The 22,428-nt window shown below is 41.0% G+C and overlaps 1 protein-coding gene across 2 annotated transcripts in view; it reads right to left on the bottom strand.

The window, feature by feature from the left end:
• LOC126183774 (uncharacterized) overlaps positions 1–22,428 on the bottom strand; it is a 485,018-nt gene that overhangs the window by 171,524 nt on the left and 291,066 nt on the right. For both annotated transcript variants that reach the window (XM_049926010.1, XM_049926009.1), the window contains 2 exons: positions 21,073–21,206; positions 4,640–4,848 (listed from right to left, as the gene is read on the bottom strand). In XM_049926010.1, coding sequence (XP_049781967.1) covers positions 4,640–4,848; positions 21,073–21,206 — 343 coding nt within the window. The remainder of the gene's footprint in view (positions 1–4,639; positions 4,849–21,072; positions 21,207–22,428) is intronic.

The raw sequence follows: 22,428 nt of genomic DNA, 5'->3' as shown, positions 1-22,428 counted from the left end.
CAAATGTTCATTTATAAAGGAAAACCCAGGAGAACTGCCCCAATTAAATCCTCGTACCACTGAAAATATGAATGAAATAAATATCAGTATCAGTGGTGTTAGGAAACAGCTGAAATTATTAAAACTGAACAAAGTTCCAGGGCTCAATGGAATCCCTGTCATATTCTACACTGAATTTGTGGCCGAGTTACCCCTCTTCTAACTATAATCCATCATAGATGCCTTGAACAAAAATTCATGCCCAGTCCTTGGAAAAAATCACAGGTCACACTCATCTACAAGAAGGGTAGTAGAAGTCATCCACAAAACTACCTTCCAATATCATATACATAGATTTGTTATAGAATCTTAGAACATATTCTGAGCTCAAGCATAATGGGGTATCTTGAACAGAATGACCTCCTGAATGCCAACCAGTGCGGATTCCAAAAACATCGATCAATCGATCATGTGAAACCCATACTTGGACTTTTGTCATAAGACGTACTGAAAGCTTTAGGTCAAGGCAGTCAGTTAGATGCAGTATTTCTTAATTTTCAAAAATCATTTGAGTCAGTGCCACACCAATGCTTACTGTTAAAAGTATGATCATATGGGGTATCAAGTGAAATTTGTGACTGGATTGAGTATTTTTTGGTAGGGAGGGTGCAGCATGTTACAGAGTCATCGTCAGATGTAGAAGTAGCTTCAAGTGTGCTGCAGGGAAGTATGTTAGGTTCCTTGCTGTTCATGTTGTGTATTAATGATCTTGCAGACAATATTAATGGGAACCCCAGACTTTTTGCAGATGGTGTGTTATCTATAATGAAGTACTACCTGAAAGAATCTCCATAAACAGTAAGTCAGATCTTGATACGATTTCAAAGTGGCGTGAAGATCAGCAACTTGCTTTATATGTTCAGAAATGTAAAATTGTGCCCTTCACAAAACAAAAAAATGACGTCACCTGTGACTGTAATATCAATGAGTCACTGTTGGAATTGGCCGACTCATACCTGGGTGTAACACTTTGTAGTGATATGATATGAAATGATCACACAGGCTCAGTCATGAGTAAAACAGGTGGTAGACTTTGGTTTATTGGTACAATCATGGGAAAAAGCAATCAGTCTACAAAGGAGATTGCTTACAAATCATTCGTGCAACTGGTTCTGGAATATTGCTCAAGTGTGTGGGACCTGTACCAAACAGGACTTATAGTGGACACTGAAAGTATACAGAGAAGGGCAGCACGAATGGTCACAGGATTGGTTGATCTGTGGGAGAATGTCACAGAAATACTCAAGGAATTGAACTGAAAGACTCTTGAAGATAGATGTAAACCATCCCGAGAAAGTCTATTAACAAAGTTTCAAGAACCAGCTTTAAATGGTGATTCTAGAAATATACTACACTTCCCTACATATCACTGACATAGGGATCATGAAGATATGATTAGAATACGTACTGCATGCACAGGGGCATTGAAACAATCATTCTTCCCATGCACCTTATGTGAAAGGATAGGGAAGAAACGTTAATAACTGGTACAATGGGATGTACCCTTTGCCATGCACCTCATGGTAGTTTGCACAGTGTAGATGTAGATATATATTATGTTATGGAGGGTCTATTACAGAGCAAAGGAATTGTTTTGTCTTAGGCGATGGCCAAAAGAGTGTCCTGATATATTTGCCAAGCAGCTTCAGGATTTTCGCTGATGGCAGCCCCTATGTAAGGGAAGAAAGAAAATATCTTGCCTCCTTCCTCCTCTACCTGGGTTGCTGCAGCTTTCCTTTTCTTGACTGCCCTTCTACTCTGTGGTTTACTGGACTAATTGTTATGGAATGCTTCTTGGAGGTGTAGTAGCTCAGCTGTGAAGCTTTCTTTGTCACAGATGTTGTGCAGCGTATGTATGAAAGTGGTTAGCACAGTCTGCCTCTGCACTGGATGATGGGGACTCACTGCATGTTGGTATAGGTTGTATGGGTTTTCTCCCTAGACGAAGCATGGCCTAGTGTACCATTTGCCTTCTTCTTTATTAGTAGGACCTATATCCAAGAAACAAACAAATCCACTCTCCTCTTCTTCTATAGTGAATGCATTGTTTAGAATTGGTGATGTTTAGATGGCCCAGAAACACATCCAGCCCCAGTCTCCCACATCTGCATGCTGGAAATATACCATTGACACAAAAGAAGTGTAGTTTTTGACAGGTGGTTTGATGTTCCATCTTTTCAAAGAGCTCCATGTAGAAATTTGCAATCCCAGAAACTAACGGGGTCCCATGGCCCTTCCAAATGCACTTGATGTAGGTGGCAGTCAAGGCATGCTCAACAAGTTTAACTATTTTCAGCTCAGAGTGTTAAGCAAGGAGTGCCAAAGAAGCTTAAAGAGGTATTTTCATGAAGAATTCTGTAACATTGAATCTCAACAGCAAGTAACACCCCCTCGCCCCCGCCCCTGCCACAAGGTGCTTTAAATGCATCTGGCCAATCTGCAACTATGTGGATTACTGAGTATTGGCTGCAGAGACGTCCCTTGCTTACTGATTTTGGGAAGTCCATACAGGCATGGTAGGGCTGATACCTGTGGTATAGTCATTTAATTAAATCCTTTGGTTTTATTTTTATTTTGTTTTACATGTCTAGTTCCATAGTACCAAACTGAGAAGCAAATCTCTATGGTCATGGAATGGGTCAATACATGAAATTAACACCAGAGAAGTTAATAATACATAAAATAAAGTTTACATTAATCCCATGCACACAACAAGCTGCTGAGTATATACTTGCATATTCAACAACATAACACAGGAAGTTGCTTAATTTTTTCAGGCACTCCTCAACAGAAAGAAGGAGTCAGCCAAGGGGAAATTCTTTAGCTCAGACTTGACATTGCAGGATATTGCTACGATATTTTAATTCTTGAGGTAGCTTATTGAAAATGGATGCAGCTGAATACTGCATGCCTTCCTGCACCAGAATTAAGGAGATGAAATCCAAATGCGGTTAGGATTTCTGCCTTGTATTAACTGAGTGAAAGCTGCTAATTCTTGGGAATAAGCTCATAACAACAAATGACATTAAAAAAAAAATTATTGAGAGGCCAATGTCAGAATTTCCAGACTTCCAAAAAGACAGTGACAAGAGGTTTACACCACACAATGCTTGAACTTCCCATTTCAGAATGAAAAATACCCTTTGTGAATGAGAAGAGTTATCCCAGAATATAATGCCATATGCCATAAGTGAATGAAAACAAGCAAAGTAGACTAATTTTGTGTTGAACTATCACTTACTGCAGATACTCTCTTATTGCTTAACATAGCAGTATTCAGTTTTTGAGCAAGATCCTGAACATGGGTTTTCCATGACAGTTCATCATCTGTCTGTACATGTAAGAATTTGGATTCTTCAGACTTACTAATCATATGTCCAGTCTGCATAATCAAAATGTTGGTTTTAGTTGAATAATGTGTTAGAATTAGTGAAAACTGATCAAACTAAATTTACTGAATGCGAATAACTTGGTGACAGCTGTATTAAGTACAGATGTACCACCTGTTTGTGACACATGGAAAAAATTTAAAAAATAAAAAATAGTAAAAAGTGAGTCTTATTGTAATTCAGCATCAATTTATTTTCTACAAGCCATGAACTTGCATCTTGAACTGCATTATTTGATACATTGCCTATACTGCATTCAATATCTTTCATTACTGACCTAGTGTCATCAGTTAGCAGAAATATTTTAGAATCACCTGTCATATTAGAAGACTATCATATTCATAAGAAACAGAAGTGGCCCCAGCATTGACCCCTGAGTCAACCACCAATTAACCCTGACCCAGTCAGATTCCACGTCACAGCAATTGTCACTGCTGTGGAGAATGACTTCATGCTACTTGTTCTTAAGGTATGAGAGGAATCAATTTTGTTCTGGGTGACTTCTCATAACTCTTTCCATTTCCTAAATCTCATCAGTCCTTTTTCTTCATCCCTCTTCCTTTCCCTTCAATACTTCTGCCAGACGGTGGGGACATCTTCTTTGGAAGCTGGTATGTTTTCACATCTTTCTTAAGTGTTTTTTCATGCTGCTGCTTTATGAGTAGATATTTTACCTAGTTGATTACATTATATTATATTTTCAAATCAGTCTCTGAGTTGATGACAATTTTATTCATATCAGATGGATAAAAATTAAATGTGAAATGCTAATGAGCATGAATATAAATGTCTTCATGTAGGAGAACCACAGAAAATTCCTGTTTGGCCATTGAATCAGACAGGGATCTGAACCATGTTTCACCAGTGGAAGTCCAGTTGCTTAACCACTGTATCATGTTGCTCGCGCGCGCGCGCACCCGTGTGCTTGTGTGTGTGTGTGTGTGTGTGTGTGTGTGTGTGTGTGTGTGTGTGTGTGTTTTCTATAGTATAAGACATAAAACTGTATACACAATAATTTGGTACTGATTCATCCAACATCCTGTATCGTTATTTATATTATAATATGATACTTTTAACTAAATACACACCACTAAATGTCATTACCTGTTGACTGCTTATTCACAGTAACAGGCAAGGAATTCTCTTTGGCAAACCAGGAAACAAAAATATTTGAATATCAGAACCACCAGAAAAATATGTATGTGGCTTACTTTTATCTGAGTATCAAAACTCCTACAGTGGTTGGAGAAAGGACCTTCCCCTTCAAGTGCCTTAGCCCTCAATGCTGAATGCTGCCTTCGAGAAGGAGGAGGATGAAGCATGACAGGGTGGGCATGTCCCTGTACTTGGCCATGCACTGCAGCACAGGGTTGGCCTTGTTGCACTTGCTGCTGTGATGATTCGTACAAAGCTCCACCTCCTGCACAGAAATTCATGCATATTAATGCCCAAGAAGCAACAACGATTCTTCATTCACTCTTTCTGAAATGCAACAAATGAAATTAAAAAAGAATTAAGGATATGTTCATAAGATTAATATAATCAGACTGTTACAAAAATGAGTGAATGTGATTAAACAAATAAAGTGTTTCAACACAATATCATTTAAAATTATTAAGTTTTAAAGAATAATTATTGGTATTAAATATAATTAGTGCTGTGTTTATATAGTTGAATTTAAATGTCCTTCAGACACGCATTGTGAATATGATATTATATCAGCTGTTTGGTTTACTATAGATACATCAGAATTTGTACTGTGGACTCAAACCCAGATTTATCTACTTATCATGAGCAGCTGCCTTAACCACTTCAGCTATCTGTGCATGCCTCCTGGACAATCCAAATCTCCGTACGTCATTGTATCAACATCCCATAGTGCCTGGACACCATTCTTGTGATTCTAACAGATGCATGTCTGAAGAACATTTCCATCGACCTATACAGCCACCATCAAATAAAGATGCTCCTCTATCTGTGTTTCATGCCAAAGCAAAGCAAATGGATGAGAAAAACAATTTCTCTCCCTATGCGGGGAATCAAACAGATGAAGTGTGAGTGCTATGGGATGTAGATACCATGACGAGTAAGTTTGGAGCAGTCCATGAGGCATGTACAGCTAGCTGCAGCGGTTAAGGTGACTGCTCGCAATAAGCAGGAAATCCAGGTTCAAATTCCTAGCCAGCACAAATTTTCATGCGTGTGTAGTAAGCCAGACAGCTGGTCTAATATCGTATTTGCAATTTGTGAGTGCATCTTATAAAAGAAGTTTGGAGCAGTCCATGAGGCATGTACAGCTAGCTGCAGCGGTTAAGGTGACTGCTCGCAATAAGCAGGAAATCCAGGTTCAAATTCCTAGCCAGCACAAATTTTCATGCGTGTGTAGTAAGCCAGACAGCTGGTCTAATATCGTATTTGCAATTTGTGAGTGCATCTTATAAAAGAATTATTGGTTTGAAGTAAAAAGTATGAATGGGAATACAGGAACGTCTTATAAATACTCAATTTTGTAAAAAGCTATCAAAACATATTTTAACTCCTTTTAAGAAATTCTTTAGAGTATCTGTTATTTATGATTTATTTACAAACATTTATGGTGCACATTATTTGAAGGTAGTGTACAGTGAAAACTGACTAAAACTATATAGAGGGTTTTACATATCATGTTCTGTAAAAATACATTTATTAGGAGTTCCAATAGCTTGTAAGTGATTGTGTGAAAGACTGCAAGACAAAGGAACACTAGCTCAAACATCAGAAAATAATTTACTCAGTTATTACTTCTGAATAAGAATGAGACTTTATCATATCAAAGAAGTTAATAATTTTTTTGAAAAGAATGGAGCTGTCATATCAGAGAACTGTGGAAATGTATTGTAGTTAAACTGAAATGTAAATGAAATTAATGTAAAAGGGAACAGTAAGAAAGAAAAATGAATGAGGAGACGAAAATTATCTAGATGGAGAGAAGAGAGGGTGAGTGGGGTGTGTATAAAAAGGGTAGAAAATCGGAGGCACATAATTACAGGCCAATTTCACTGACACCGATTTGTTGTAGAATCATGGAACATATATTGTGTTCAGACACAATGACCTTTCTAGACTCTGAGAAGCTCATTTGTAGACACCAGCATGGTTTTAGGAAACAGCAGTCATACGAGACACAGCTGGCACTCTTTGTGCATGATATACAACAGGCTCTAGATGCCAACTACCAGGATGATACCATATTTCTCGACTTTCAAAAGGCATTCGACTCAGTTCTGCACTGTCGCTTGCTCCAAAAAGTACACACTTACAGTCTATCCGATGACATACGTGGCTCGATAGAAAATTTACTAGCAGACAGAGAGCAGTATGTTGTTCTGAATGGGGTGACTTCAACAGAATCAAGCGTAACTTCAGGTGTGCCCCAGAGCAGCATAATAGGTCCACTGCTTTTTATGATTTACATAAATGATTTAGTTGATGGTACTGAAAGCAGCATTAGACTGTTTGCTGATGATGCTGTAGTCTACAGGAAAGTACTATCACACAAAAGTTATGAACAAATCAATGAAAATTTGCAGAAAATAAATGCGAGTTGTAATGACTGGCAGTTATCTCTCAATATTAGTAAGTGTAACGTACTGTGTATAACAAGGCAAACATCTCCATTAATGTACAAGTAAAAAATAAATGCCCAGTCTCTGGAAGTGGTAACAGCTGTCAAGTATCTGGGTGTGACTATTTGAAATGATCTCAAATGGAATGATCAGATTACACAAGTAACGGGAGGCAAACTCTAGATTGTGGTTTATTGGTAGAATCCTGAAGCGATGCAGTCCTTCAACAAAGGAAATTGCTTACAATACATTAGTTTGTTTAGTCTTAGAGTATTGTTTGTCTGTATGGGACCCTTACCAGTTGGGTCTCATTCAAGAGATTGAAAAGGTCTACAGAAGAGCGGCAAGATTTGTGAATGGTACATTTAGCCATCACGAGAGCATTACAAATCTCACTTTGGCGTGAATTGTGCCCTCCGCGACACACCGCTTTGTGGCTAGTGGAGTATATATGTAGATGTAGATGTAGAATACAGTATAAGAACAACCTCCTTTGAAGAAATTCTGGTGCAAAGAGATCAGAGCATTGCGACAAGGATTGGCAAGAACACATAAGTATGCAGCTATAAAAATAATTGGCCTCCTCTTTTGTGAATTAAAAATACTGACAGATAATGAAAATAGTTTTAACAACAAAATGAAATACATTCAGCTTGACAGCTCAATATATGAATTGGAAATGGACAATATCTGTGTGGTTGGACAATGTTTATTGAATGTTATTGTAAAATACACTACTGACCATTAAAATTGCTACACCATGAAGATGATGTGCTACAGATGTGAAATTTAAACAACATGAAGAAGATGCTGTGATAAGCAAATGATTAGCTTTTCAGAGCATTTGCACAAGGTTGGCACCTGTGGCGACACCTACAATGTGCTGACATGAGGGAAGTTTCCAACCGATTTCTCATACACAAACAGCAGTTGACCAGCATTGCCTGGTGAAATGTTGTTCTGATGATGAAGGAGGAGAAATGTGTATCATCATGTTTCTGACTTTGATAAAGGTCAGATTGTGGTTTATCGTATCGCGACATTGATGCTCGCGTTGGTCAAGATCCAATGACTGTTAGCAGAATATGGAATCGATGGGTTCAGGAGGGTAATATGGAACGCTGTGCTGAATCCCAATGCCCTTGTATCACTAGCAGTCAAGATGACAGGCACCTTATCTGCATGGCTGTAATGGATCGTGCAGCCACGTCTCGATCCCTGAGTCAACAGATGGGGATGTTTGCAAGACAACAACCATCTGCACGAACAGTTCGATGACGTTTACAGCAGCATGGACTATCAGCTCATAGACCATGGTTGCAGTTACCCTTGACACTGCATCACAGACAGGAGCGCCTGCGATGGTGTACTCAACGACAAACCTGGGCGCACGAATGGCAAAACGTCATTTTTTCGGATGAATCCAGGTTCTGTTTACAGCATCATGATGGTCGCATCCGTGTTTGGCGTCATCGCAGTGAACGCACATTGGAAGTGTGTATTCGTCATCGCCATACTGGCGTATCACCCGGCATGATGGTATGGGGTGCCATTGGTTACACGTCTCGGTCACCTCTTGTTCGCATTGACGGCACTTTGAACAGTGAACGTTACATTTCAGATGTGTTACGACATGTGGCTCTACCCTTCATTCGATCCATGCGAAACCCTACATTTCAGCAGGATAATGCACAACCACATGTTGCAGGTCCTGTAAGGGCCTTTCTGGATACAGAAAATGTTCTACTGCTGCCCTGGCCAGCACATTTTCCAGATCTCTCACCAATTGAAAACGTTTGGTCAATGGTGGCTGAGCAACTGGCTTGTCACAACACGCCAGTCACTACTCTTGATGAACTGCGGTATCATGTTGAAGCTGCATGGGCAGCTGTACCTGTACATCCCATCCAAGCTCAAAGCCCAGGCATATCGAGGCTGTTATTACGGCCAGAGATGGTTGTTCTGGGTACTGATTTCTCAGGATCTAGCACTCAAATTGCGTGAAAATGTAATCACATGTCAGTTCTAGTATAATATATTTGTCCAATGAATACCCGTTTATCATCTGCATTTCTTCTTGGTGTAGCAGTTTCAATGTCCAGTAGTGTAATATTAAAGTAAAATACAATTATATAAGTGACTAACATGTGACCATGTTTTCAGTGAGAAAATATTTAACATTTGTACCCTACTAACATGTTTTACTTCATAGCAATTTGTTACAAATATTAGCCATAGAAAATGGAAAGAAATGAATTAGACTGAGCTCTTAATTCTAGATGCAGCTACAGACGTTTCACACTAATGAAAGAAGTTGCAGGCTAATTATAGTGGCATACTGATACCATACATTTGACAAAAAGTATAATAAATAATATTTTGTTCCTAAAATGCAAATTGGAGATGTCACAATATAATCTCCACTGATCTCAGTTCATTTATTCCAGAGATACTCATTTTGTTTATTCCACCAAAAAATAAATTTATTTACAGCTCAAAATGATATTCACTTACAGCACAGTGACCTCATTATTCATTAAAAATTCTTTCTCTACAAGACTTTTTTTGGTCAGGAATAGAAAAAATCTAGAATACGATGGATAGGAAACTATTTGACAAGCTGGCTCATGCATTTTGTTGTAAGAATGATTGTTTTTGTGTGTAAGATCCACTTTATTATCTTGTGGGAACAGTTGAACATTGCACCAACTAATCTGCTCCAAATAAATGTTACGTAGGAATGGATGAGACAGAGCAGCTCAGGACTTATGCCACATTTAACAACTTACTAAAAGAAGAAGAAGAAGAAGAAGAAGAAGAAGAAGAAGAAGGAGGAGGAGGAGGAGGAGGAATGTAACTGAGAAGTTACAGTGGTCACTTTGACACTGATAGTAATAATCTGTACCTAATTTGGAATAATCAAATGTTTGTCACTGTATACGGAATGATATGTAATCCAAAAATCCCATTAGTTCTGACATCAACACTGGTGTGGAACAGCTAAGTCTCACAGTAAAACGAAAATATTACTAATGCTCCTGGCTACATTTGTCGGACAATGGTTTCTTGCAATGTCTATAGTAACTGATTTCTTTGTTTTCAGGATCAAGCCATTAAATGTCTGATATCACAAGAATAAACTTATTTTTATAATCACTAAGAAAAATCTGGTGAGCATGTCCCATCGTGTGCATTCCTAGGAAACTCAGCAGGAAAGGCCACTGAGCAGAATGCCTGCTGTTGAGTTGCTTTTTGGTGGGAACCTCATGCTTGGCAAAGAGGAGAGTGTGAGATGTACTACAGGTTGATGCTACACACAATTTGCGATGTTGTGTGCTAGCCTGTCTGTCACAGCAGACAGGCGGTGTGTGTGAACATTGCTAAAAATTGTTTACAGAATAATATCGTTCAGCAGGTAGCGTCCATCCATTCACTTGGTTTAATTGTTTCTAGTCTATAAATTTCTAATATCATCAATGTCCAGTGCGTTCACAGAGTGGCCTACTTCACACAGTGGGTGCACACGTATGTTACCGTGTCACCTTTTTGCCAACTGATACAAGGTTTAGAATGCAATTTGCGCCATCAGTTCACTTCAGTGAACTCTGATAATCAGATGCTTTGTGCATGTAATCTACGGCCCCTGGCAAATGTTTTTCTGAATACCTGAAATCACTTAGAGCACTTTACTGCCAGCTTTCCATAGGCAAATGCTGTGTTCAGCTGTGTTGCTATATGTTACCAAGCTGACTTACTCACTCATTCTCTTCTGGACTGAACCTAAATTGATCACTCAGCAAGCTGTTAGATGTCTGATATCACAAGAATAAACTTATTTTTATAATCACTAAGAAAAATCAGAAGAGCATGTCCCATCGTGTGCATTGCTAGGCATGTCTGCAGGAATGGCCACTGAGTAGAATGCCTGCTGTTGAGTGGCTTTTTAGTGGAAACTTTATGCTTGGTAAAGAGGTGAGCATGAGATGTACTACTGCTTGATGCTACACAAAGTTTGCGATGTTGTGTGCTAGCCTGTCTGTCACAGTAGAAAAAAATGGTTCAAATGGCTCTGAGCACTATGGGACTTAACATCTGAGGTCATCAGTCCCCTAGAACTTAGAACTACTTAAACCTAACTAACCTAAGGACAGCACACACATCTATGCCCAAGGCAGGATTCAAACCTGTGACCGTAGAGGTCGCGCGGTTCCAGACTGAAGCTCCTAGAACCGCTCGGCCACTTTGGCCGGCTGTCACAGCAGACAGGTGGTCTGTGTGAAAATGGATTTGCACATCACTGCACAGTTCCCTTCTTGTGGTAGGTCATGGTTGGCTGATGGACATGATTACTGCAATCTGTGTCGATCAGCACTCTGAGATGGGGGATGAACGCATGCAGGTGGCATTGTACAAGGTGCCTCCAGAAGATGATCTGGTGTACATCGCACTGCCAGTCGAGGATGGTGGCGTTGAAGTGTCGCAGATGGCTGGCAGTGTCTGATAGGCTGCAGAGTACATAGTGGCCTGCTGGTGTCCAAACAGATCATACAAGGCTGGTAATGCACCGTGCGTCCCGCACGGGTAGCATTTTGCACACCATCACGTGCTGGTGCCACAGGCTGTTGTAACCCTTTGGCGGAAGCATTGGTCACATGCTGTTGTGTGGGTATGTTGTGGCATTGCGGGGTTGGTGACCCATCACTCAGTGATGAATGCATAGTGCAGGCATCCCATGACCCAGTGGATGGCAGTGTGGTGATATAGTGTCTGGGGTGGGGCAACAGCAGGTGTAGGGAGCTTTGCCAGTGTAGCTGGTGACAGGGATGGCAGCATAGCATCCAGGTTGAAGTCCCACACATTGGCTGCTGGGTTGGTAGTGGCAGCTACGGTATCACTTACAGTACCTGGTGGCAGCTCGATCTTGATGCTGGATGATGCGCACAGGCTGGGTAGGTAAAATGTATACCCCAGTTTTAGATGGTCGGTAGAGTATGTAGAGGGAGTTACTGTGGAGATGGATGAAAAAATCTTCTCTCCTCTCTTCAGCAATGTGGGTGCAGGAGTGGCTGGTTGGTATACACTCAGAGCATAACATGTGTGCACATGTGAAGGACTCGTGCTCACTGTGGCACCATGGCATACCAGAGAAAGGTATGCCATGTGGTCATGGAGCTGTTGAGCGAAATCTGGAACTCGGCTGGTGGTTGGCAATGGATGGTGCTTGGTGAAGTCTCCTGGGATGATGAGTTGTTGCCCGTAGATGGTTTTGACAAATGATGCACCAAAGTCAGCATTGCATGCCACTGGAAAACCTAGTAGAACTAGCGGTAAGGCAGTACTCAGTTGTATTATGCAATGTGAGGGCAGCTTTAAATGTTCTGTGGGATCTCTCCACCATGCTGTTTGTGGAGGGGTGGCAACTGGTCATGAAATGAACAAGTGTGCTGCACGTTGCGGTTAATATTTTAAATAGGTCTGATGTGAACTGTTGTCAGACGTCTGCTGTTATGTGGTGGGAGCACCAAAAATGTGAGTCCCAAATGTCTAGGAAAGCCTTACCCACTGAATCCGCCATGATGTCAGGCAATGGTATGGCCTTCAGCAGCCTATGAACCTGTCGTTGACAGTGAGTATATACCTGTGGTCATTTGATGATGGGAGGGATCCATCAAGCTCAATATGGACATGGGAGAAATAGTGGTCAACCAGAAAGAAAGAGGCAATTGGAGCACAGAAGTGGTGGCCTACTTTGGTATGCTAACAAGGGAGGCAAGATCATGTCCATGGATAACTAGCCACATTCTTTAGGTGGTGTCAGTAAAAATTCACTATCCCAAGTATTCTACGGAGTTCCTTAAATATTTTGGGGTGTGGGAACTCAGCGATATTGCAAGTCTTCTCGCATAGTGCATGGAGCCTATAGGTGATATTTCATACCCCAAAAAATCAATTTCCAGGACACCAAAAACACACTTTCCCAGGCCACTCTTGTCATTTGGAGGTGGGAGAAACCTCCTGGAGATGGAGACAGTGTTCCACTGAGTTATCCGAGTTAATGAGGATATCATCCAAGTATGCAAAGCAAACCAAGGTTATCAAGGAAATGCTGCCAGGTCTGGGTAGCATTACAAAGCCCAAGGGGCATAAAGCCTCTTTCAAATGGACTGAAAGGCAAGTTTATCACTGTCTATCCCACATCTTTCAGGATGAGTGAAATTTTCATAAAAGCTTTTGCACAGTCTAGTTTTCTGATCATAGTAGCACTCAACAGGTTGTCACTGTACCTGCACAATAGTGGAAATGGATAATGGTTGGGATCCATTCTTATGGTGAGGGTGCAGAAGTCACCGCATGGATGCCAAGTCCTGTCCTTCCTGGGGATAAGGTGGAGGCAGAAGCCCAGGGGCTTTTTGAGATGTGTAACACCCCTGCAGTTATGGCTGCCTTGATTTTGGCTTGCGCAGCCCATTGTTTGATAGATGGGAGGTGCCAGAATGGCAGAAGTCTGAGGTGCCCAGAGACACTGGAATGTAGTGCACCATATTGTGACATACATCACGAGGGGGAGGGGGAGGAAGCAGGAATGGTGGGTGAGGAGTAGGAATTCAGAGAGGTAGTTGGCAAAAGGGGCCATAATAGGATAAGTGTCTAGTGGCAAAATGGGTGGTGGTGCAGCAGTCACGGGGTAGGGAGCAATGGAAAGTGTTGCTGATGATACGGCAGTTTCCCAGGTTGAGGAGGAGACCGTAGTGGGCAATCAACTGTTCACCAGGGATGGGGTCTGTAATGTTGGCCACACTAAAGGTCAATGCAAAATGACTGCCGAGGTGGTGGTCAATGGAACAGGTGTACGAACAGTAAGTGGTGATTGGTGCGCCATTTGCCGGCGTGAGGAGTGAGGGGTGAGGGGTGAGGGGTGAGGGGTGAGGGGTGAGGGGTGAGGGGTGAGGGGTGAGGGTGGACGGCATCAAGCAACAGGCAGTAGCTGGTGGGTGTAGATGGATAGGTCTGAGCCAGTGTCAATGAGGTAGGGTGTTGAGGAGAGTAGGCTACAACAATCGCACATGCAGGGACATCGCAGCACCTCGGAACAGCCGGGCACCCCTGCTGGTGGCTGCTGTCGGAGTTTGGGTGCCGTGCACAGGGTGCCCATCAGTTGGTAGCATTGTTGCTATATACCTCATGATACCAGCACAAGCCACATGCAACCAGGGTCATCTCAGTCACTACTAGTTGGAGGGTGGGGGGCGTGACTGGGCAGGCAGACTTGCTAGTGGCTGCAGGCCAGGGGTTGGGGATGTGCGTGTCACACACAAGGTGGGTGCTTGCCAGTCATGAATGTCAAGATTTTAAACATAGCTAAAACAGCAACTGTTGAAATTCTTCATGGTAAATGATAACAGCCAAACAGTTGCAGGATAAAGATTTATTAAAATCCTTGACCACAGTTTTGGTATATCTAAATATACCTTCATCAGAAGTAAAATACACTACAATCACACCCTTCCGTGGAGATACATAAAACAATCGTGCCAAAGGTGTTGTCAGTAGTTAAAACATGATGTTTTAACTACTGATGACACCTTTGGCATGATTGTTTTATGCATCTCGACTGCAGGACGTGATTTTAGTGTATTTTACTTCTGATGAAGGTATATTTAGATATACCGAAACCGTGGTCAAGGATTTTAATAAATCTTTATCCTGCAACTGTTTGGCTGTTATCATTTGCCGTGTAGTCACGAATGTCACCGTGTGATGTCAGGCACAGTGTGGGGTTCAAGTGATGCATGCATGCCTGGGCAGGAGATGAGTTTATTCATCTCCGCAATCATCTGGTCCATAAGCTGCGTCCTGTCCATGGGGGCACCAGAGGGGGTAGCAGATGACAAAATGGACATTGCGGGTGGAGACAGCTTTGTGGAGAGGAGGTCGTGGTGCTGTGTTACGGTGATCACAGAGTGGATGTTGAGTGATTGAAACACACTATTGGCAGTTATGGCTGTTGCATCAATATTCATGTAGTCATGCATAGCCAGTGCCATACAGATGACAGCGGGCAGGCATGTGAGCCAATTTATGAGCAGCAGGTTATTTGAAATTATCGTGGATTCAACCAGAGAGCACAGATGTTGCAAGAGCTGTGAGGGTCACATATTGGTGCATACCTCTGTTGAAAATAATGCGTGTGCGCACTGCGTCTCTGATGACGAAGTCAACCACAATATCAATTGGTTTTGAGCACATTCAATTTGTGCAATCTGGGTGGGGCAATTATGATGTCACACGCTTCTGCAGTGATCAAAGGCTCCAGCTGTGTGACCATCAGAGCGATATGGGTAGTGCAACTAATCACTGAAGAGCCTGTGAAAATTTTTTCAGCAGAGGCAAACTACAGCCAGGGTTCCCGAGAACTGAAAGGCGGCAGGCGGACTGTGCCATGAGCTAGATGGGTGGGGGAAGGCAGGATGTCCACAGTGGTGGTGCCGTTTTGCACAAGTTGTTTCACGAATGTGTGAAACGCAGCCACTGGCTCCATTATCTCAGGGGGGTGGGGGGCAGGGCACGGGGGGCAGGGGGTCTGGCCATTGGCTGGGGCCAAGCTCAAACAGAGGGGTTAGCCAGTTTCAGATTCATTCTGGATTTGGCCCATGATGCTAAGTTCGTAAGCTGTCTGGTGTGTGGCTTGGGCGAGATCACCAGTGTGGGAATGGGCGAGATTACTGGTGTGGCAATGGTTGTATATTCCACCAACTAATCTGTTCCAAATAAACGTTACATAGGACTAGACACAGCAAAATGGCCCAAGACATACTTCACATGTAACCACTTGCTAAATATATAAGGGGCATTCAAGTGAAACCCGATCACTAATGTAAAGTAATGGTAATGATTTTATTACCTCAAAAATGGTACATTTATCCCATAGCAACACTAGCCGGTCGATTCCATCCTTGAAGAAGCTAGTCGGCTACTGTCGAACCCAGGCCTGGACCCAGTCACACACTTTGTCGTCTGTTGCGAATCGATATCCACAAATGGCTTGTTTTAGATGTCCAAACACATGAAAGTCACACAGTGAAAGGTTGGGACTGTACGGTGGATGGTCCAGCATTTCCCACTGAAACTGCTGCAATGTTGTCTTCACCACATTGGCCTTATGTGGGTGGGCATTATCATGCAGGAGGATAACACCATTGGACAACATGTGTTGGCGATTAGACTTGATGGCTCATCTAAGGTTCAGTAAATAGGCTTGATAACGCTGGGCATTGATGGCGGTTCCCCATTCCAGGAACTCAACAAGCAGTGGGCCCTTGTGGTCAAAAAAGGACATCATGACCTTACCAGATTTGGTGTGCACAGCCTTTGATTTCTTTGGAGGTGGTGAAGTTGCATGTTCCCACTGCTTGCTCTGATGCTTGCTTTCTGGTTCAAAATGGTGACACCATGTTTTGTCACCTGTGACAATACACAACAGAAAGTTGTATTTCTCCTCATTATAATGTTGCAGATGACTCAAAGACAGCGCCATTCAAGTATTGCGCTTTTCGGCAGTCAGATGGTGGGGAACCCACTGTGCACAGATGTTTCGTAAGTTCAAGGGTTGATGCATTATGGTGTGGGTGGTGCCCATGCTAATACCCAGTAACAAATGAATCTCATCCACAGTGATTTTGCAGTTGTCCAAGACTAAAGCACTCACTTCCACAACCATTTCCGATGTGATGACATGATGAGCCTGTCCAGGACGAGCATCATCTTTCAGTGACTCAAGCCCCTCAAGGAATCATTTGCGCCATTCCACACACTTGAATGACTCAGATGGTACTCATCGTACACAGCCTACATCCATCGGTACATTTCATGACCTCCAACTCCCTCCACCACCAAAAATTGAATCGCTCCTCGTTGTTCCTGCTTACTCGCCTGCATGTTCAGTAGTGGACAATAACCTATGTGACCACCTTCTCTTCAGTGTGAAACCACACTGACACTACGGAACATAAAAGGGTGCACCCACGTCATTCTCTCTAAGAATAGATGGTGCCAGCCACCATACCCATAGTTACATGGTGCCACCTTACGTGTTAACCAAAGGTAGATGCACCGACCAGGTTTCATTTGAATGAACCTCTTATTTATAGAAAAAAAAATCAATTTTTTAAAAAAAGGATCTCATTGCAATTTACAGTGATCACTTTTATGCTGGTAATAATAATGCATGCCTCATTTTGAATAAGCAAACCTTTGGCACTGTACAGGAATCAATATGTAACTTGAAAATCTCATTAGTTTGGAAATCAACGCTGGCGTGGAACAGCTAAGTCTCCCACTGAAGTGAGAAATATTAAAAATGCTCTGGAGTAACATGTTGGACAATGGTTTCTTGCTACATCTATAGTAAATGATCTCTTTGTTTTCAAGATCAATGTAGTTAATTGGCCTTAACAAACAAATTATTAAAAATTGTTCCATCAGATCACTCAGTTATTAATTATTCCTAGTCCATAAATTTCTAATATCATCCTTGTCCAGTGCATTCATACAGGGGCCTACATAGAACTCAACAGGCCACTAAATGTCTGATATCACACAAAATAACTTATTTTTGCAATCACTAACAAAATTGGCAGAGTGTGTTCAGTTGTGCGTGTTGCTAGGCATCTCTGCAGGAAGTGCTGCTGAGAATAATGCCTGCTGCCATGTGGCTTTTTGGGGAAAACCCCATGCTTGGCAAAGGGGTGAGTGGGAGTTATACTACAGCTTGATGCTATGCGTGCTCTGTGATGTTGCGTGCACTGATTGACATGTCATCTGCTCGGTGCTAGTTCATCTGTCCCAGCAGATGGGTGGCGTGTGGAAAAATGGACCTGCTTGTTGTCACAATATTTCTCTAATGATATCTCAAAAATGTTTTTTTTTAACTTTTCGTTTTTGGTGTACATTTACTTTCAGCAACCAATTATTTGAGACAAATTTTCTCTCTGAAGACTGGTCAGTCTATGATTCCTCTTCAATCACACAATAACAACATAAGTACTTCACATTATGCTTCAGATTTTGCAAACATAATTTTTAAATGTTTTACACATTAAGTCTGATCTTAAAGTCACAAACACAGTACCTACCACGCAGTCAGCACCTTTATACAAAGAACATTGTGCAGGATATTATGCATTTATCCATATAAAATGTCAGTCACATAGAAAATTGCACAAATATCAATGGAAGGGTTTTTCAACACAACATTATGAGTTTAACAACCATCATTTTAAAAGAAAGGTATGTAAAACATGCTGTGGCCATATATCCATATTTAACAGAACTTATCCATTAATAAATGATCTTGAGAACTTGTATAGAGTCCTCATAAATTATCCTCTGGTCAGGGTGGATCTGGGCTGGGCCATAGTCCCTTTTTAATTAAATAATATTTATCATTGTGAAATACTCACTTTTATCAGTGCCAGTGACTTAAGATACCATGTGAGACGGCACAGTGATGAGACATCAGACTCACATGTGGGAGGACAGCAGTTCAAATTACATGAGGCCATCAAGTAGAGGCCTTCTGTGTTTTACCTCACTCACTTAAGGCAATACTGGAGTGGTGTCTTTGAAAAAGGCAAGGCCAATTTCCTTTTATATCCTTTCCCAAACCAAGCTTGTTCTCCATCATTAAATCTTATGTTCCTAATCTTCCGTCATTGCTGTCTTCATTTAAGATATAGCTGCAACCTACTTTTATTTCCATGTTTAAAGAGAACCAATACAAGACTCATGCTTGGAGTCACCCTACTAAACAAAATTTCCTGTCACTTCATAGATAATTGTCAAATATTTTCAAATCTCTCTCATACACTGAAGCGCCAAAGAAACCGGTATAGGCAAGCGTATTCAAATACAGAGATATGTAAACAGGCAGAATACAGCACTGCAGTCGGCAACACCTGTATACGACAACAAGTGTCTGGCACAGTTGTTATATGGGTTACTCCTGCTACAATTGCAGGTTATCAAGATTTAAGCGAGTTTGAATGTGGTACTACAGTCAACACATGTGTGATGGGACACACCATCTCTGAGGTAGTGATGAAGTGGGGATTCTGCTGTACGATCATTTCACGAGTGTACTGTGAATATCAGGAATCCACTAAAACATCAAATCTTCAACATCCTGTAAGAACGGGACCAACAACAACTTAAGAGAATCATTCAACATGACAGAAGTGCAACTCTTCTGCAAATTGCTGCAGATTTTAATGCTAGGCTATCAATGAATAATTCAATGAAACATCATCGATATGGGCTTTCAGAGTCAAAGGCCCACTCGTGTACTCTTGACGAGTGCATGACACAAAGCTTTCGCTCACCTGAGACTGTCAACATCAAAATTGGACTACTGATGACTGGAAACATGTTGCCTGGTCAGATGAGTCTTGTTTAAAATTCTGTCAAGTGGAAGGATGTGTACGGGTGTGGAGACAACCTCATGAAGCCATGGCCCCTGTAGTCAACAGGGGACTGTTCAGTCTGGTGGAGGCTCTGTAATGGTGTGGGGCATGTTCAGTTGGAGTGATATAGGACCCCTGATACGTTTAGATATGGCTCTGAGAAGTGATATGTACATAAGCATCCTGTCTGATCACCTGCATCCATTCATGTCCATTGTGTATTCTGACAGACTTGGGAAATTCCAGCAGGATAATGTGACACCCAACATGTCCAGAATTGCTACAGAGTGGCTCCAGGAACACTCGTCTGATTTTAAACACTTCCACTGGCTACCAAACTCCCCAGATATGAACATTATTGAGCATATATGTGATGCCTGCAACATGCTGTTTAGAAGATATTGCCACCCCCTCATACTCTCATGTATTTAGGGACAGCCCGGCAGGAATCATGGTGTCAATTCTCTCCAGCACTACTTCAGACATTAGTTGAGTCCGTGCCACATCACATTGTGACACTTCTGCGTGCTCTCGGGAGCCCAACACAATATTAGGCAGGTGTACCAATTTCTTTGGCTCTTCAGTGTAGCTATTCAGTTATCACAACATTAGAATTCAGTTTGTGCTCTAAGACAAAATATTCTGCCTTGAACATTAAACCCTTATGTCATACTTATACTTTCTTATGATGATTTGGTTTTTCAATTTGGATGTATTCTCCATTCAGTACATCCTGCATATCCCTATCAACCTGAAATGTGATTCTTCACATGTGACAGTCTTGCATCATACATTTAACACAGTATTTTTTGGCAATGGTGGTCATAAAAAATAGAACTGTATCATCTTACCTGAAACTTAATAATCTGAATAGCATCTATTAGAAATCATTACAATGCACTTCTATATCTCCCTCCTCCTTATTGCATGAATCTTCATCAATTTTCTTTTTTTTTTTGATTGAGCAAGTATTTTCTTTAACACTAACTGCATTTCTTTATTTATTCCACTCATCGATTCCAAACACCAGAAAAATGTATTTCAAAAGCTGTGCTGTGCTGTTGCATGTATGCTTTTAGACATAAGTTTAATTAGGGTGTGGTATGGCAGCATCCAGTTGAAAATGGCTTAAGAGTCAAAATTGCAAATGTGGACAATAAACGTATTTACAGGCCCAGGAAAAAAATTTTATCATTAAGAAGACTGAAACTGTGAAACCAACACCAAAAAATTAATCAGCTGTAAAGGAGTTTACTGATGACATGACTACTAATCCAGGTAACTCTCACTTAGATAGCTTAAGAAATATCCATCACATAAATTAATTAGGAGGAGTTAGTGAGGCATGAATAATTAGCTGAGGCTGGAACCAGAATTGGTGTCAGGATGGACCATTTTTGTATACAGGTTAGACGGATAGTGTAATATCAATCTGAGGATGTAGGAAATGCTGTGGGTATTATATTCCTTATTTCAAGAAGATGCAAATGGTACTCAAAGCTTTTGTGAAATATTAATTTGAGCTTTTCGTATACATGATAATACTGTGTCATAAGCAGACATGCATAATGGTTGCACTACCTTCTCCTGATGTTTCTTGGTGTTGTGAATGTTGCTGCTGTTGTGAACCAGAAGCACCTTTCCCCACCCAAGGCTCCAAAGCATGAGAAAATTCATTACGATAATTTGTTCGTATCTGACTTGACTGTACAGGTCTGTAAAAGAAGAAGAGAAGAGAATGTTTATATCAATACATACAAAAGTTTAACATAAAATGTCAGAAACAGAAAATTTTTACTCAACTTAAGTACAAGCAAACTTATTGCATTCTTTGGGATGTATTTAACATTTGTAAAATTAATAATCAAGAAGATGAATCAGTTCTGTGACACGACATTTTTATTGTGAAGGTATATATAAATTGTGTAAACTATATTCTACACATTATCAAGTTGGCAAGGAAGTGTTTAGCACTCCATCAAGATCAGCATCATGAGAGATGAATGCTGGGGGAGAAAAGTCAGTATACCCTAATTAACAGATCATTCCCAGTATTGGCCATGGAAAACTTAAGTTGTATTGAAAGACAGGGAATTGAACCAAGTCCTTTTAAGTACAAATTTGTGTTTAGGTAGCTCAGATAGTAGAGCACTTGCCCGCGAAAGGCAAAGGTCCCGAGTTTGAGTCAAGGTCTGGCACACAGTATTAATCTGCCAGGAAGTTTTACAAATTTACTGTCTTAATCATGGTATTGCCTCTCTCTCTGGCAAATTGGGAAAATATGAAATATTTAAAAAATTCATTGCTGCCAGGTACTTCAGAAAATGAACTGAAGCAAAGCCTCTCTCAGACTTAGGTTAATTTATAAAACAAAAACCATTGTTCTCGTCATGAGCATAAACATGCATTATACATACTGGATAAAATATACAAATTGGACAAAACAACATGAACATCCTGATACAAACACAGCATTTCCAGCATTTCCATAACTTATTTCATAAATTACCTGCAACACACTTACATAGTGTTTTGTTTGCCCCACTCATGAAGTGTGGTGAACAGCCATTATCTTGGAGGTTATTGTGCTGTTTTGTTGATGTGACAACATTTTAAACTTCACAGATGTACCAGAAAGTAAATAGCATGTAGCCACTTCATTTGGGTATCCTTGGCAATAGTTATAAACCATTTAGGGGTACTTTATTGGCTGTTTCTAGGGTTGTGGCAGCAGAGTACAAGTGGAAGAATTTGACTATTAAACAGACTGCCTGACGGAAATTAAAAAAAAAAAATTATAGTGCCCATTAGACATGGTTGGATATCAATGTAACACAGTACACCTACATGCCCTCGGCAGATATGTGAATTAATTGGCGACTCCATGTTGTCTTGTGCACTACAACCAGATAACAGGTATACTTGAAAAAAGAGACA

Source organism: Schistocerca cancellata, chromosome 4, assembly GCF_023864275.1.
Source record: "Schistocerca cancellata isolate TAMUIC-IGC-003103 chromosome 4, iqSchCanc2.1, whole genome shotgun sequence".
In the NCBI taxonomy this organism is placed as follows: domain Eukaryota; kingdom Metazoa; phylum Arthropoda; class Insecta; order Orthoptera; family Acrididae; genus Schistocerca; species Schistocerca cancellata.
Note: the sequence above shows the minus strand (reverse complement) of the source record. Positions and strands in the feature narration are given on the sequence as shown.